Source organism: Columba livia, chromosome 4 (assembly GCF_036013475.1).
Source record: "Columba livia isolate bColLiv1 breed racing homer chromosome 4, bColLiv1.pat.W.v2, whole genome shotgun sequence".
In the NCBI taxonomy this organism is placed as follows: domain Eukaryota; kingdom Metazoa; phylum Chordata; class Aves; order Columbiformes; family Columbidae; genus Columba; species Columba livia.
Window position 1 is genome coordinate 51,685,951 of NC_088605.1, and position 16,619 is coordinate 51,702,569.

Consider the following 16,619-nt stretch of genomic DNA (forward strand, 5'->3'; position numbering starts at 1 on the left):
TAAGCTGAGCCTTGTTGAGCCCAAACGACTGTATGTACTTCCATCACTGCAACATACTGCCTCTGAACATCTACTAAACCAAAGCCAAATAAAGAAAAGGCGAAGAATGAATCAGTGGACTTAAATCCAGGCTGCTGTCTGTGAAACTACAATTTCACTATCTGCAGATCAAAGTTATGAAGAGTTTGTCTCCTTTTACCCTTTTCTGACAAGAGATGACAGGCTTCAGTTTCTCAAGCCCACAGAGCCCAAGGATGCTGTCCCTTTCAGCTGATGAATGTCAGCACAACGCAAAAATAAACTTCTACAAAAAATACCATGTTCTTCATCAGCACTCTTCCCTTCCCACTGCTGGATCAATATTTCTGCATTATGACAGCACCATCTTAACTTCAAAACGCTGCCATCACAGGACAAGCTTTAGTATTAATAACATGAACATAGCAGACAAAAGCAGCAGTAACTACAGCAGGAACCAGCAATAATTACCAGAAGGCCAAATTCTGCAAAGCACTACAAGCTACACAATCTTCCTGACATGATACAACGCAGGACTTCCACACATGCTATCTGAACTCAAGAAGGATGATTTTGCTTGATGCCTGTAACTCAGTTAATTTTGCTGCAACTCTAGCAAATATTTGATAAACGCTGTAAATATTGTAACAAAAACTGTTATTGTGACCAAAACAACAGGAGAAATGTGACATAGAAACCTGTGGAAGCACAATCTATCTGAAAGACAGCTCTACCCATACAATATCAAACCCAGTCAGTATTAGACAGCATTACAAATCCACCTGACACGTTTTACATATGAATGCTATGGAATTCTCCTTTACAGGGGTTTTTAATCACTATTATTACCTTACATAGCATTTGTAATCTACTCACCCTATTATTTTTTTTCAAACATAGCAATAAAAACGCAAGGCTAATTAAGTGTTCTTTTGCTATGACAAGTTCACGCACCTGCACGTGAGCTTTTAAATAAGCAGGGTTTTTTTCAAGGGATATTAAGCAATGTGAAGTCAGGATTTTGCAAAACTGATGGCATGCAGCTGACTTCCACTGCAAAAGTAGATACATTTAAAAAACAAAATATTTGAACAGTTTTGGTTTTAAATTGTTTATGTAAGTTTCCATTCAGGGAAAAACCTTGGATAAAACCTCTCTTTACTAGTGCAAGTGCCAATTATTCCATGTACTTACAATTAAGCAACCAAAATTTAGAACCATTATGTTTCTCATGACCATATGTCTAGTTCTGAGAGCAAACGTTAAACAATATGAAATTCAGCAATGTCTTTGAAGTACACTTCAAGACAGTACACAATTTTGCCTAGCTATCAGCAGGTGTCTTACAAGTCATGATTAAATATCTTATGCACAAAAAAAAGTTTGCACGGCCTTTCACTAACTGGTGTTCAGCCAAGTATTCTTTTTCTGTTACTTATAATATGAAACTTCCTTTATAAGTTATACACTGAGCAAACTGCTACAACAGTAATTGCCTTTACTTTCCCCCAAAACATAAGGACCTACCTGGCTACCCTTGAGAGTGTCTAAATTCTTCTTAAGTCAAAAATAAATCTTTCCAATAGGCACATGGCCCTAAAATTTCTCACTGTTCTCATTTCTGTTAAGCAATGTTATTTCATTCTTCACATCTTTAGGATACACTGAGGATAAAATATTCTAGCTTGGTTGAGAGACACACAGTACAGCAACAGAGAAGCCAGAAATGCTAACTTCAAGTTACTTCTGCTAGCCCCCTATTCTTTACTTAGGACCATTCTGACACCCACTGTCTTCTCATACATGTGGAGGTTTGTGAAGACAGCGACTACTTCATCTCAGTTAACTCAAAAAACAACACAAGCAGCTTGTCGGCCACATGGCAATCTCTGCCAAAGCTACTGTACTCCTTAATCTAATTCCTTTTAATCCAATTTATTGTCTTACTGTGCTGTCTCACTTAACACAAAAACTTAATTCAGTATTACTTCTAAAACACAGCTCTCAAACCCAGTGTCTCATTCATTCTAAGAACTACATCTGAAGCTATATCTATCCAGGCAAATGTCCGCACGGCCTTTGTAAACACAGCACACTGCCAACATATTCTCCTAAATAACCAAAACCAAAACAACAACAACAAAAACAAACACCCAAACAAACCCCACCAAACTGATGGTAGTTGATAAGCTCAGATGTAAATCCCACTAGTATTTTCTTTCTTTAAGTAAGGAAAGCCAAGGAGTTTTGGTTGTGCGTAGCCCTAAACTCTGAATCAGGAATCCGAGACATTTATGCAATGTTTTACCTGAAATAAATTATGTACAGCAGAGACAGGGAGGTTTGCTAGACAGTACTTATTGCAAAATGGAATCAAATCATTAACATGTCACAGGAAGAGGGAAACCTATTTCCAAGAAGGGATACTTGTTGCAGACCTGTTGATATGATTCGCCTCCTGAATACCAGCAGAGTAACCAGTATATTAATCTTCCTGGATGTTGCAGTCATGTTCCACCACTGCTTCTGCTACTTAAAGAGTACAAGGTAAGTATTGTTAGCTTTCTTTACCACATGATTGAATTAATGAATGGTTATGTGTACTCAATACATGCCTGGTCTTTCAATATTTGTGTACCAAGCCAGTCACTGCATCTGCTGAAACCACAACGAAATATCACGTTTTCAACTAACACAGCAAGCAGGCCAGCACAATTTTGAGAATGGACCCTTTATAGATATGAACCACTCAATTCTCATATGATACCTTGTGATGAAACAAAATTGCATCTAAGAAAACAAAAAGCATGCTTGCTTTATAGATAAAAACTTTAGAACTTAAATCCATTGCTATTCTTGGACTAAAATTTTACTACTTGAGAAGTACACAGTGACTTTTTGGATGCCAAATTCTACATTCACTCAACAACAGGTCATCTTTTAATTCTTAAAAATAACACCATTATTAATTCCCCCATTTTTAACACCTCATGAAAATAAAAAGGAAAAAAAAAAATTGTAGGTTTAGTTTCTCTCTATCACTAGTGACATTTAGGACTTCGTTTATCAAAATCAGAGATATTATCCCAGAGTAAAGCAGTAGGGCTATATATATCAACACATACTGAGGCATTTTCTAAGGGATTTATGAAATGAGGTTCTTAAAATGATACAACTAGTAAAGTGCAGTTAAAAGCAAAAAAGCTGTGTGCAAAATGGTAAAATATCAGACATGAATGCCATTAAATAAGCCTTACCAGACCATCACAGTTGCTAATAGCAACAGAAGCTCCAGGGATATCAGTTATGTCTCCCACATAGGCACAGCTGGTCCACAGGGGCTCTTTTTTCCATAATCTCTCTGTAGCAGCTCTAGTCTGATTTGTATTACCGGCATCATTTCCAGTTTCCACAGAGTCTTCGTACCACTCTACTACTGCCTTGGGAGCCACTAAACGAGTGTTGGGTTTCAGCCGGAGATGGAATTCCCTTCCAAATGCAGTGACGTTAAAATACAGCTGTTTGGGGCTTTGGGATACCTCCCGTGTTGATCTTCTTTGGTGACTTGCAGAGAGGATATTGGAGATATAGCTTCCATCTGCATTGGTACTAACTGGAATCACTAACCCATACGGTCTCAGTCTGCTTTTTTGTAATTCTGCCAAGAGAAATATCCAAAAGCAAACTAAAATTAGAACAAGAGTATGGAATAAGCCTGAAGACCAAAGAACAGAAATGTATGGCACTAGAACAAATGGTACATGCAAGGACTGGACAAGCCATTGTCTTAAATGTTACAGGCTATGCTCACTCAGAGTGCACTCCAGCTGCAGCTTGTTTACTATACAACACACAACTACTGTGTTTTCAGGCCTAACATCAAATGCCACGTGTGCTGGACCCCTTTGACTCATATCTATGCTTGCAATATTGTCGATATAGGATTCCTGTTAGAGCTGCTCTAAATCACTCCATTGACAACATCTGCTGAAAAATGATAAAAACCTGTCTATGTTTCAAAAGGACAGAGGACAGTGCCACTTACCACACCAATGTACATTAAACCATCTACTAGATAAGCTAGCCTGGATTTAAGCACACCAATAATAAAACATAAGCAAACATAAGTTACATGTTACTGCTCTCCTTAGCTGGAACACTCAAGCTTATAAATCTTCACTTGGGTACCTCACAGCAAGGCTTTTAAAATTCTTAATGCTATCAACTGCTATTATAAAAATGCTTTGTACTACTTTTACACAGACACTGGGAGGAGGACATGTAAGAAAGAAGAATTTTGACACATCATAATTTAAGCAAGGTATGACAAACCAGTGACAATGTGAGAGGAAGACCATTTCAGCTTAAGGGAAAGCCCATGGATCATGCCAAGTTGGACCAACACAAGAAACTGCCCAGTTAGCCACCTTCAATAAACACACACCACAGATGCTGGGATACACATTAAGCACATGCAAAATACCCTCCACATGACAAAATTTTCAAGAAGCAGGTCCTTGATGACTATTTTCATAAAATGTACAGAGAAAACCCTGAAATATTTTTTCACATTTATCTGAGGAGTTTCCTGAGGTTTAGGTTTGCTTAATAGCCAAAGAAGAGGCAGTGACCCTTTTGAATTCTCTTGTAAGAAATACCATGCAATTCCTTCATAAACCTTAAACAGAATTGCTTGCTCCTGTGTCAAGACCTCCATTAAGATTTTGAAAATAAAGTGCCACGCTCATTTTATAACTGCAATTTCCATATATATTCCTGCAGTCTTAGAAAACTGAAATACAGAAAAGAATCCAGTGGGTATCACACACTGTTGATAAAGTAATCAATGTCAGCAGTGGTACAAGCAGTAACTCTTCCCTCTACAGATCTCCTCTAACGAATACCCTTACCCAGCAACTTGCTATTACCCTTCCTCTTTGCATAACTTGATTAACAGAATACAAAACCAGAGAAGGTAATTATTGAAAAAAAACTAAATGCAGAACTTTAAAAATTTTTACCTAAAACTTCCACTTCATTGCAATACACAGGAGCTATAAAACCAGCAAAACAGTACTCTGTTGATAGTACTAAAGAAATCCTCAGGTAATACTACAGAAGCTCAATGGCACAATCCTTAGCTAAGGCAGCGTGTCCTAAACACAAGGTGTGCTGCCAAGAAGTCACTGCTTTAATACTTTTGATCAGTGTCAGAGCATCCCCAGACACCTCAATGGTGTGGCCAGACAAGGCTGCACGACGCCAAGTAGTAGGAAAAGTTATCCCAAGGTTAATCAGCTTTAGCAGGGGCATTGGCCAAACAAGAAAAGTCACCATAGAAAAAAATATAACAGCAATGAAAGCCCCATTTGCCTCATTTTTTGTGATTCCCGCTGGTCAGTTCAGGATTCCTGTGTAATTAGCAGCAACATTAGCTGACTAGAAAACTTGCAATTGGGTTCTGAATTGGTCCAGGTGAACACAATACCCTCCACCCCCCAAAAAACCTCTGTTTGTGTGATCCCTTACCTGTATCCAAAAATAGCATTAATAACCTAAGAGAATAATGTTTTTGCCCTCTGTGCTCTCTGCTATTCTTAGGCACTGCTAAGAAAAGGAAGAGAATCTCCCCTTTGGTCAGAGAAAGGTCTTCTGTTATCGCTTATCACATTTGCAGCCCTTCATCGGGACACACACGTGTTTCCTTCTGCCTTCAAGTAATTTTACACCACTGTAAAACAAGCCCATCAAATGAGCTTATCTTTTCTGCAACACCTTTGTAATCTGGGAGTAATCAGGATATTTGGTGTCCAATTTTCATCCTGCAAAAGGAGAAGAAGCCAGGTAAAGCTGTGGGCTAAACTGCTGCTAAGAGCTGGGCCAAACCTTAAGTCTTATTACCTCTGTATTAGATTATGTGAGAGTTAGAAAGACACTTATCACAGAAATAATTATTCCCTAGCTTTTCCCTTCCTAACTAGCTAAAGCAATATTAGAGTGATACTATTGGTACTTTTCACTTAAAAGAACTCCACAATTGGCTAGCTCAGATGCTACCACTAAGTGCCCCTGAGAATTCCTCAAATAAATATACTTAATTAAACAAGTTAAATTTTACCTGCTCCCAGTGTGAATCACACTTGAACTGTGCATTAATAGAGAAAAAGCTCAGTAGCAAATTCCTTTCTACTGGGAGCAGGGGCTGCCCATTTTAAGAGATTGACCCATTCAACTAATAACTGTAGTAGGAACACATTCCTAATGGCTTCATAGAATTGCTTTTATTCTCCAGTTTTCTTTTATGCCAGTTACTGAGGGATTTGACAGAAAGACAACATATAGTACTCATAGGACATACACAGACATTTTAATTCTTGTACTCTAAATATCTTCACATAACACAGGCAAGTTAAAAGTTCCTTATAATTTTCAAGTCCATTGTTCTGAAAACATACTCCATGTCCTACAGATAGGAATCATAGTGTTTTTCAGCAGCAGCCAACTCAACCTATTTTGCCATACACCTACAAGATCGATCAGGTTCTAAAACTGGTATCCTAATTAGGACATTATCCTTAGGATAATTCCCATGTAAAACACTGGGAATTCTGAGTCAGGATTGCTCACCTCTTTCCTCAGAGGATGGACCAAATTAAAACTCATTTCTAATAATTATACATCAGGCCAGGAGTAGCAGACAGAGCTACTGGGTTGTACATCCTAACTGGGTCACAGTGAAAATCTAGACCCTCACATTTCCCGCACTTCGATGAGAAGATTTCATTCGCAGACCGACATTCCTCCTTCTACCTCACCAAGATTCTTCGTGGCTTATTTTCAAAGCACGATGACTAATGCCAGAGACCACAGTCTGATCATCAAATTCTGTGTTCACTGCCTGACCAAGAAAATGCTCTGCACATCTTGCAGCAGTATTCCCAGACTTCTAATTGCGGGAACAAAAAAAGTTACTTTGCTAATAACAAGAACAGCCAGTTAGCCACAAGAAGGTAGGAATAAGAGGTGGAAAATAAGAATTGTCAAGTTTTTGAGTCAGTAAAAGCCTTTTCCAGAGTCTCTAAATGCTGAGCTGGAAGAGGAAATGCCTTTTGTTCAAAGGCAATTAAAATTAAATGTGACATGACTGAATACTGAAGACATTTAAACTCCTATGCTGACTTCTATTATCCTTTTTCCACAGACTCCACAGCCTTCAGAAATGCTATTCCAGCTGTAGGTGTTGCCTTTCCTATGCTAAAATTTCAGAGTAATTCTGTTCTGATAATTCAAAGCTTACAGTAATGATCAGAGAATAACATAGAGCAATAGAAAAAACACTTAAAATTTTGTTCATTTTTTCATCTGGTTTTAAACTGCTGTTGCACAATGCTTAAGTCAAAAGAAAGCATTGATGAAAGAACATCACATTCTTTCCTTGTGTGCCAAAACATAATTAGCAAGAATGCCTCTGAAAAAGTCTGCCCATACCTTTTTCCTCTCAAATGAAACCCATGAAACCCAAGAATTAACACCACCACCTCACAGTAGTTGTCTTTGCACTGTAAAACAGCTGGTGACAATGGAAATTCAAAAGCCCTAACCTTTTTTTGGTTTTAGTCATTTGCATTTGGAAGAGCATTATTTTTTCAGGTGCAAGATTTTGTGAAATACACAGATCAAAAATTGCTCATGTGGATGTCCACAGTGGAATTCCGAATGTATAATCATTCACTTAAGAAAGTAGATTTCAAAAGCACAGCCTAAACTGAAATCAGTGGAATCAGCAGAAAAGCAGGAATTTCTGAAAATTCAGAAAAATTATTCCTATGTCTAAACCAAGCTACCCAAGTTCAAAGACAACTTTTTCTTTTTTTAACAAGTATTTAAACTTCATCTAGTGTTCATTATTCTGACTATTCTCTTGCTTACGCTGCACATAAATAAATTTTGATAACAGGACCCTCCTTTTTCCAGCATTGCAACTCAAGGACCAATTTTCATGAACAAATAATTTTTTTGATCACAGATGCTCCTTTGCCTATCGCCATGACCTGTGAAATTATTGTCCACTGAGTGAAAGTGCTGGCAGCATAATTTTTCTCTGTCATGGCAATGAGATGTAGATTAATCACTATGTGCAGTAACCATACCTGCCTCTTTATACTGCTAGCAAATATTTCAATTAGGAACAAGAATGTGGAAACCCACTAAAATTACACCAAAAGCACAACTGGTTTGGCAAAGATGATGCTGGGTACTGTGCAAGGAAACAAATGTGCAGGAACTTCTGATAACATCCTGTCCAAGCTGCCCCAGCATCGGGCTGTATGCTAAGTCCCAGACTAACCTGTACACGCATGCTGGGATGACCAGGGAGTTACCATCACCTTCCAGAGCTGCCTCACCTCTCTTGGAGAAATGTATCTGAACATAGTTTGCAGTCTCAAGCAGCTCACCTACTTTTGCTCAGGTAGCAAAAGGAGTGGAGCCAACATAACACCTCCAGAGCATCACTGTGCCTGCATCTTCTGAATTCAATTCACAAGCTATGATACAGTCAGATTGCTGGATGTCAGACACTCAGCTTTGCAGTGGAAGCACTGGAAAAAATAATTACCTGCTTTGCAGAAAGAGGACAGCACTTCAATAAAAATACTGTCATGGGTTCCTATCTTCTGACAGAATGGGATGAGCACAGAGCTGTTCCAGTTACTTAGCAAACTGCTGCTTAATAACAAGAAAAGATGGTGCAGGAACACAGAGACAACCCTAGCAGGAGTTTTGTCATCACCGTTTTCTGCTTTCATCATTGGAGCAGCCTGGCACTGGTGTTTTGCAGGTTAGACAGAGTTTTCTTTCAGAAATAGCGCTGAGCAGCACGGAAGCTCTGCTGCGTGGGAAGCTGAGGCATGCAAAGGGAAGACATAGAACCAGCCCAAGTGCCAGCACCTTCAGTCTTACTATTTCATGAGTGACAGCAGTAACATTTCCTCCTGATAGTTTCCAGGCATTTGCATTACCTTATGCATTCAATTAATTAGGCATGGGTAACTCCCTATCTCTATGATACATTCCATACTGATATTAAAAAAATCCTATATTATTTCATTTGTCCTAAATAACTTTCTAGGTCACAAAAAAAAAGATTAGCTGCTGACAGCAGCCAGCCCAGGGCCAAATCAAAACATAAAATACCAGTGCAAAGTGACACTTAACATGGACTTGAAGTAGGACAGCCCATTTGGAGACAATCCTAGTGCAGGTTTTACTATCATCATTAAAACTCTAAACTGAGTAAGCCATAATTTTCAATCAGAATTTACAGGATAAAATATCACTTTAAATATTAACAGTTTAAAAGACAGAAAGCGTAGGACAAATCCCAATGACTGTGTTAGCTGTTTGTGTTTTGAAAACATACACATTTCCTCTCACCGAAACACCATCAATTCCTGAAAGCCAGAGTGACTCACAGATGGTCTGACCTTGGGAAGCCATTAAACTACTCTGAACAAAGAACCACTGAGATGCTGTGCAGTTGTGCTGAAGAGATGTGCCAGTGAGCCCTCTCTTGCTGGGCACCAACCAACACCAAGGGCATCCTACACACACCAACCAGACATTTGGGACCATGGATCTGTGAGTGAACAGACCCACCAGCTGACATCATACTCTTCTCCCACCTCCCCCTTCCCAGGTAGAGGAGGGCAAGATCATATCAGCTGCAAAAGCTCCCCATGTGCCACCAGAGCCAGGCTGAGATCCTGTCCCACACTGAGCACACACACCTGGCGCTGGGGCCTTTGCTCAGGGAGCCTGATTCACTCTCTGCCATGCCACAACATCTGTCTCCTGTGGTTCATATGTGCCTCAGTTGTTCTCAGACTACAGCAATGCTGAGACCATGAAAGAAAGCAAAAAGTTAAAGGAGAAAAAGTTATTCTCCAGGTTAAGGAATTTTTTCTGATGTAGTGTATAATTTAAAAGACACATTCTTGTATAGCTTATGGTTTCTGAAATTCAAATACAACCCATTTCTCATGGAAACAACTAGAAATAAATCACAGGATTAGCATACCAGTGGAAAGAAAGAGTCTGTTGCCAGTTAGGTTTAAACGTGCCTAACTGCCTCAATTCCTATTATTCACTGATCACAGTGGAAATCAGCCTAAGCCCAGAAGAATGCAGTGCCAAAACTGAAATTGAGACAAGATCTCCAAAATGTAGATAAACACTTGAAAGCCTTTTTCTGAACAACACCCCAGATCAAAATCCCAGAACTGGAGACCTAACAACAACTGGAAATAGAATTGACAGGAGTTTGTTCCCATTGCTACTGCTCCGCTCATTTAAAAGCACCAGAGCACTGTGCAGACACTTGGGCTCAACAGCAAATTGTTAAAAGACTAATTTCACAACTGGGTAAACCAAGGAACCTGCAAGATGGTTCACCCTTGCATTAACATTCTGGAAGAGATAACACCAGCTTCTGCATCATTCCACCACCTCTTCCATCCCGTAGAGCACTAAATTAATTTAGTTTAAATGAACACAGATCTTCTGAAACTAAGGTGTGTTTCCATGGTACTAACTGTATGAAGCTTTCTGTCTTTAGGAAAGAGCCAGAGAAGCTTTCATTTCAATATGAAATACTTCATGGGCACTAGAAAGTACCTTTCATTTCAGTACCCTCATCCATCACAGACACCAACTTTGTGCGCTACTTTCTTACATCTCAATTTACAATGCAAGAGAGATCAACTATCATTAGGCATGCAGCAAGCACACTGTGCCATCAACAGAATATGGAGAGGCCTCAGCATTAAACAATTTTTTTTCCAGCTAAAATAAAAGATTGAATGCTTCCAATACAGAAGAATAGTATGAAGACATAGTTTGCCCAGGCCAAATGAAGTAGGCATTTCCTCCTTGATTCAGAAATGAAGACCAAGTGTCTGACCCAGAGCTGATACGCTGTGACATTCAGAGGGTTGGTTTAAGCACACTGCAATTTTTAAATTTTGTTGTTTTATTTTTAAGAAGGGAAACACAGATTTATCAGGATGCAAAGACATGAGAGGGTCTGCAAATTCAAGTCATGCCACATCACTGTGAAACTACAAATGCTCCTGGGTGGTAATGGTGTGGGGGTACAACAAGGCAATGCTTGCCTGCATACAGATAATTTTTCCAGAAAATAAGCAAGTTTGTTGAGTTTATTTTTGATAGCAGCAATAATAGCTAAATAGACTTACCTGTTTGGAGCTGTTCTTCTTTACCAGCCTGCAGAAGAGAAAAGAAACACATGCACAAAGTTGTTAGTGTAATTACTATGCAACATGTGGCAGCAGAGTACTTCTAGAAGTCTGAAAAATTACTCGGTGTGTATTGCACCATTTTTTACATTTCTGGTTTTGGTTTCCAGGGATGGTATTTCTCCTTAACTGAATAAACAGCTGTTCCCACGAACATATCAGAGTCCATAGTAAGTTTAGCATAAATACAGCTGCTAAGAAATCCTGATTTTGAATGACCCATTCTATATGTCATAACACTGTGTCAAAAATTAAGTTCAGTGGCCAAATAAAGGTCTTAATGTCAATGAAAGTGATAGGTCCTGAGAAGTAAGGGTGCCAGGGTGGTAATGAGGCAGTTTGCTGACAGTTCACCTTCTTCATCTCTGTGCTAGAGGACAGGAAAATCAATGAGACTTCCCAAGTGACAGTAGGGACAGAGGCACCAGTCTGATGCCAATGCCAGCACAGCACCAGTGTGGTACCAGGTCTCACTAGACATAAGATACACAGAGGGCGCAGAAGTAACACTCCCCGGCTGCCACAGGAACAGGCCTGGAACTGGGGATGCTGCGTGCCCAGCTAAAGCTTGCTCTGAGTTTGGCATTTCCGCCCTCCCAGATCAGAGAGTCGGATACAGAAACCTGTGAAGTGGAGGAATGGATGAAACAGGCTCGGCGCAAGAAAAAAGCAGCAGTAAACACTCCCAGCCCGCCACCTCTGATCTGTCAAAGCCTAATTTACAGCCCGAGGCCGGTGCCGCTTGTTGCCTGAACACGTGCAGAACGGCTGGCTTGTCTGTGCCGAAAGCCACACTCCGGCCGATGACCCCGAGGCCAGCTCGCAGCGCCCCTGGCCGCCCGGCTGGGAGCGGAGAGGGAGTGGGCAGCGATGGAAGGGATCGCAGTTCCGGCAGCTTGCCTGGGCCGCTGGCAGAAGGACCCCGCGGGGAGGGCTGGGCCCCAGGGCACTTCCCCACAGGAAGGACAGGAGGGTAAGGGAAAGGAGAAGCGAGGGAAGCGGAGGTCCGGCCCTCCGCAGCCGGGCAGAACAGGGCACCCCGCCTCGCCAAGCCCCGCTGCCACTCACCTGCTGGCCGGCTGCAGCGCGGACCCCCAGGAGCGCGGCTGCCACTACCCACAGGGGCAGGAGCACCATCACGAGCCGGCCGCCCGGGGACCGCCGCCCAGCCCAACCACACGCTCCCGGCCCCCACCGCGCTCTTCCTCCGTTCGCCTTCCCTTTGTTTTTTCCTCGTCTTTTTCCTTTTTTCCCCTCGGGCGGCGGCGGTGCCCCCCCGTCGCCGTTGCTGGGGCAGGGCGCGAGAAGCACGGGCTGTACCCCGCTAGCGCCGGCGCCCCGAGGCCGGCTGCAGCCGGGCGGGCTGGGCGCGGGCGGCAGTGGGGTGGCGAGTCACCGCGCCGCCTCCTGTTGCTCGCTGCGCCCTGCCTGCGCCGCGCATCACAACCTGGGGCGCTAATAAAGCCGCAACGGCCCCCGGGCGCGGCTCCGCCTTCGGCACGGCCCGGCACACCGACGTCAGGGGCCGCCAGCCCCGGCCCGGCCGCAGGCTGCCGCTGCTGGGCAGGCTCACCCATCGCCAGGGAGAGGGCGTCGGGGCGCAGCCCCCGGACCTGGGGCGAGCCGGCGGCCGGCACGGCTCAGCACGGCTATAAACGCAGACACTTCCTAACTCCACACGAATTTTTCATTAACTGACTTGTCCCCGTGCTTCTCGCTAAATACTCTGGGATCCCCGTCTTTTTGCCCACGTGCCTGAGAAGGGAAATGGACAGGCTGGCTGCAAAGAAAAAACCTTCCTGCCCATTCATCCTGCCTCAGCTGCCTTCACAGGGGCACCAGCTTCGCACCAGTGCAGTAATCTTGAGAAGCATTCCCCAACCTGTGACAACACACCTAAGTTTCCATATTTCATACCAACCCAAGGCTGCACAGGAAAAGCTACAGGGTCCCCAAGACTCCTACCACACTGGAGTCCAATTGCAAAGCGACTTCTCTTACCCCCAGCTTGGAACTCAGCACACAAATAAATCTTGGCTGCACATAAAGCAATGTCCTGGCCTGGACAGAAACCAAAATGCTCTCCCCCCAGGGCCTTCTGGAAACAAAAATCTCCAACACCACACTCCATACATGCTTGCTCCTTTATATTTGCCTAGAAGATGTTATGCAGTTGAAGTTGTGGAATAACAACTTGGTAACAGATACCACCAGGAGCATCCCCAAGAGGGAAACAAAAAGCTTTGCAAATAGCTTTTAGGAGCCAGAGATAAAACACTCCTACATCCCTGCAGTTCAGCAGTATTCAAAGTGAGGACTGAATTTTGTCAGGGTCAAAATTATCTAGTGTTACAAGAGATGGTTAATACGGGAACATATGGATTCAAACTTAAAATCATAACATTCTGTTGCATGTTTTGTATTACCACTCATGTGATGTCACGACCAACAAAAATAAGTTTCTACTGGGCTCCATCTAGCACAAACAAGCAGATAGTTGCCACTCAGTTTTCAGAGCAAAAGTGTGAAAGCTTAACTATAATAATCTTTTAAGTTGAACTGCCTGTCGGAAAACATCACATAAAAAGAAAATACTGGTTCTACTAAACTCGAGTTGGCTCATAACAACATTTAAGAGAAGCAGACCTCCAGCCTTGATTTTCAGGAGATATCTTGGATATTCTGTGACACCAGCCTGTAAAGCAGCCCTACTGTTTCAGAGAACACAGATCCTGAACCACATTATGTTCTCTTATGAAAAAATGTGGAAATGCCTGGGTATGTATCTGTTGTTACAAATGCAAGGTCGTTTCTATACATCAAATATAAGAAGCAGGCTGTAACTGCACAATAACCACTTTTGGAAAGAGCAGAATCAGAAAGGCTGAGGTCCTGTAAATTGCTAGGTACATAATTATATATTAAAAGGTTAATTAAGGACAGTAAGTTTGCAAAGGCACAGCATCACAATTGTCAGTTCAGAAATGCCAAATTCAGGATGCCAGCATAAGATTTCTTTCACTGTGCCTTAATTAAGACATTGACTGGCATTACTTGATAATATACCACTTCTCCCACAGGATGTTTCCCTCATCCAGTGCACACAACAGGTACCATTTGCTTAGCATACAGGAATTCCACATTTCATTTCCCTCACTGATGCTTGTGACCACAGACCTTATTTATTGTGCATTATTGAAATCCTGAAAACCACAGTGTTGATTTCCGTGTGGATTTTTCCATAACACAACATACCTGAGTGCTTTGCAAACCATCTGTATTCTGCAGTGAAATGATGGACCAGCACAATCTTTGGTGCTTCATGCTGGCTAATTATAGGTGCAATTCATTATTTTATCTCCTTTTCTTCCCTTTTATTTAGCTAAGTTCCAAGCCATGCTCTTTTTGACTTCACAATTTTACAAATGTACAAGATCAGGCTCCCTGCAACAAGGAATACGCAGGAGGAGCTGGTTTAAGCAATTCAGTCTGTATCTCAGAGGAACTCTTCAAAAAAGCAATTCTGATCACTACCTGTTATCCAGGCACTGCATGGAACACTGCTGAACAGAACTTTGAAAGGAGTATCTAGGTGCAGGAAGCCATGACACAACAGATACAGAGAAACAAACATTTTGTAATGCTGTTCCTGTGATCTTAAAAACATTCTTTCAATTAACTTGTGTGTTATATCCTAGGTTGTTGCATTTTTCCTAATCAGGTAGGATGTTTCTAAACATCAAGGAAACAAAGATACACAAAAGACAGATCTGGACACCATTGCAGAGACTGCAGTCTTTGAGTTGACAGAATCACAAGAGAGCAAAAACAAGGTGTTAAAATTAGATGTCTCATCAGCTATTTCTAATAAGAAACAAGACTGAATACCATATCTGTAACAAACATAAATCAAGACAGTATTTGAAAGTTCAATTAAAGACATTTCTCATCTCTAACAGCCAAGTATGGATATACTATTATCAAAGAAATAATGTATTTTCTTGTGCATATTTCATCTCTATTATATATACATATATGTAACTGTATAACATGTATGTATATTTACAGATGCATGCATACTTGTTAACCCTATGCCAGATAGAATTCCTGCATCTGTGCACTTTCTGTTGATGCACTAGACGGAAAGCTACAAATATTTTATGAACCTGAGGTTAGGCCCTGAAGCAAAGAGGCACTGAGGTCTAAAAAGGCTTTGCACAGGGCCAGATTCTGGAGTGTCGAGAGTGCAGCAGTATTTGCATGGCTAAAACAGTACTTAAGGAGTAAGCACTCAATCCTGTGAGTAAAATGCAGTGCTACTTGATTATAAATGCTCCAGAACATGGTCTCTATGAAATTGCACATTCTTTCAGAGCAGCCATGCCTGCAACACAAAACAATCTCAAAGCAAGATTTTACTGGAACAAGAATTCAAACAAAGAACCATTAAAGAAGAATATTCCCTCTACGCAACCAAGATAAATACACCGGAGTTTTGCACTGCTATTCAACATAAGTTTTCAAATATTACATTTTTTTGAGACAAGCCCCTAGTAAACTTCACCATGACATGTAGGAATATAATCTATAGTCTAGACAAATCACAGTCTTCACCAATCATGCACGCACATGTGGTTTAATATTCAGTTTTGCAGTTACATTTCCTGATATTTATGAATCAAGTTTTTCTTCCCCATTATAATTTACTGACTTACTGATTTGTTATGTTCTTTGCCAGTCTGTGATGACTTTTACTAATGGTGGCTGGTTTGGAAAACATTAATTCTGTTCTTTCCAAAACAGACTAAGCACTAAAAATTAGCCAAAGGGAAACCAAGCTGCCTATTTAAGATGGCAGAGACATCCACTTTGAACACCTGTTTCAAAAACCTAAAAATATTTTCTACACATATGAAGATGGTTGCTTATTTTCATAGGAACTGCTGTAGCAGTAGGCCATGGAGGACATCTTTCTTTAAGAAAAGTTAACGCAGGCTGGTTCAGAAAAAGGTACAAGACAGTCTAGGTTAAGGTAGTTACAGATTAATTTACTTTCTTTGTCACTTCCACAAACTAAAGAACACATCCCTATTACAATGTCTGGGCTTTTTTTTTTTTTTTCCTTTTTTCTTTTTTTTTTTCTTTTTTTTTTCCCCCCTCCCATCTTTTAATCTTTACCATTAAACCCACAGTTTGTTATTTACTTCCAAATACCAGCTTTGCTGACAGTCAGCTTTAGTGTCAAATCCTAATTTTTTTTAATGATTGATATATTGGGCCTCAGGT

At 41.2% G+C, this 16,619-nt stretch overlaps 1 protein-coding gene across 8 annotated transcripts in view; it reads right to left on the reverse strand.

The window, feature by feature from the left end:
- Positions 1-16,619, reverse strand: part of ADAMTS3 (ADAM metallopeptidase with thrombospondin type 1 motif 3) — a 164,529-nt gene that overhangs the window by 113,157 nt on the left and 34,753 nt on the right. For 2 of the 8 annotated variants that reach the window (XM_065061654.1, XM_065061657.1), the window contains exons 1-3: positions 12,402-12,818; positions 11,274-11,301; positions 3,276-3,676 (exon numbers count right to left, since the gene is read on the reverse strand). In XM_065061654.1, the coding sequence (XP_064917726.1) occupies positions 3,276-3,676; positions 11,274-11,301; positions 12,402-12,470 (498 nt within the window). In that variant the 5' untranslated portion in view covers positions 12,471-12,818. Of the gene's footprint in view, positions 1-3,275; positions 3,677-5,547; positions 5,841-11,273; positions 11,302-12,401; positions 12,821-16,619 lie in introns of those variants that run through there. The other 6 variants (XM_065061650.1, XM_065061649.1, XM_065061651.1 and 3 more) reach the window with 6 other exon arrangements.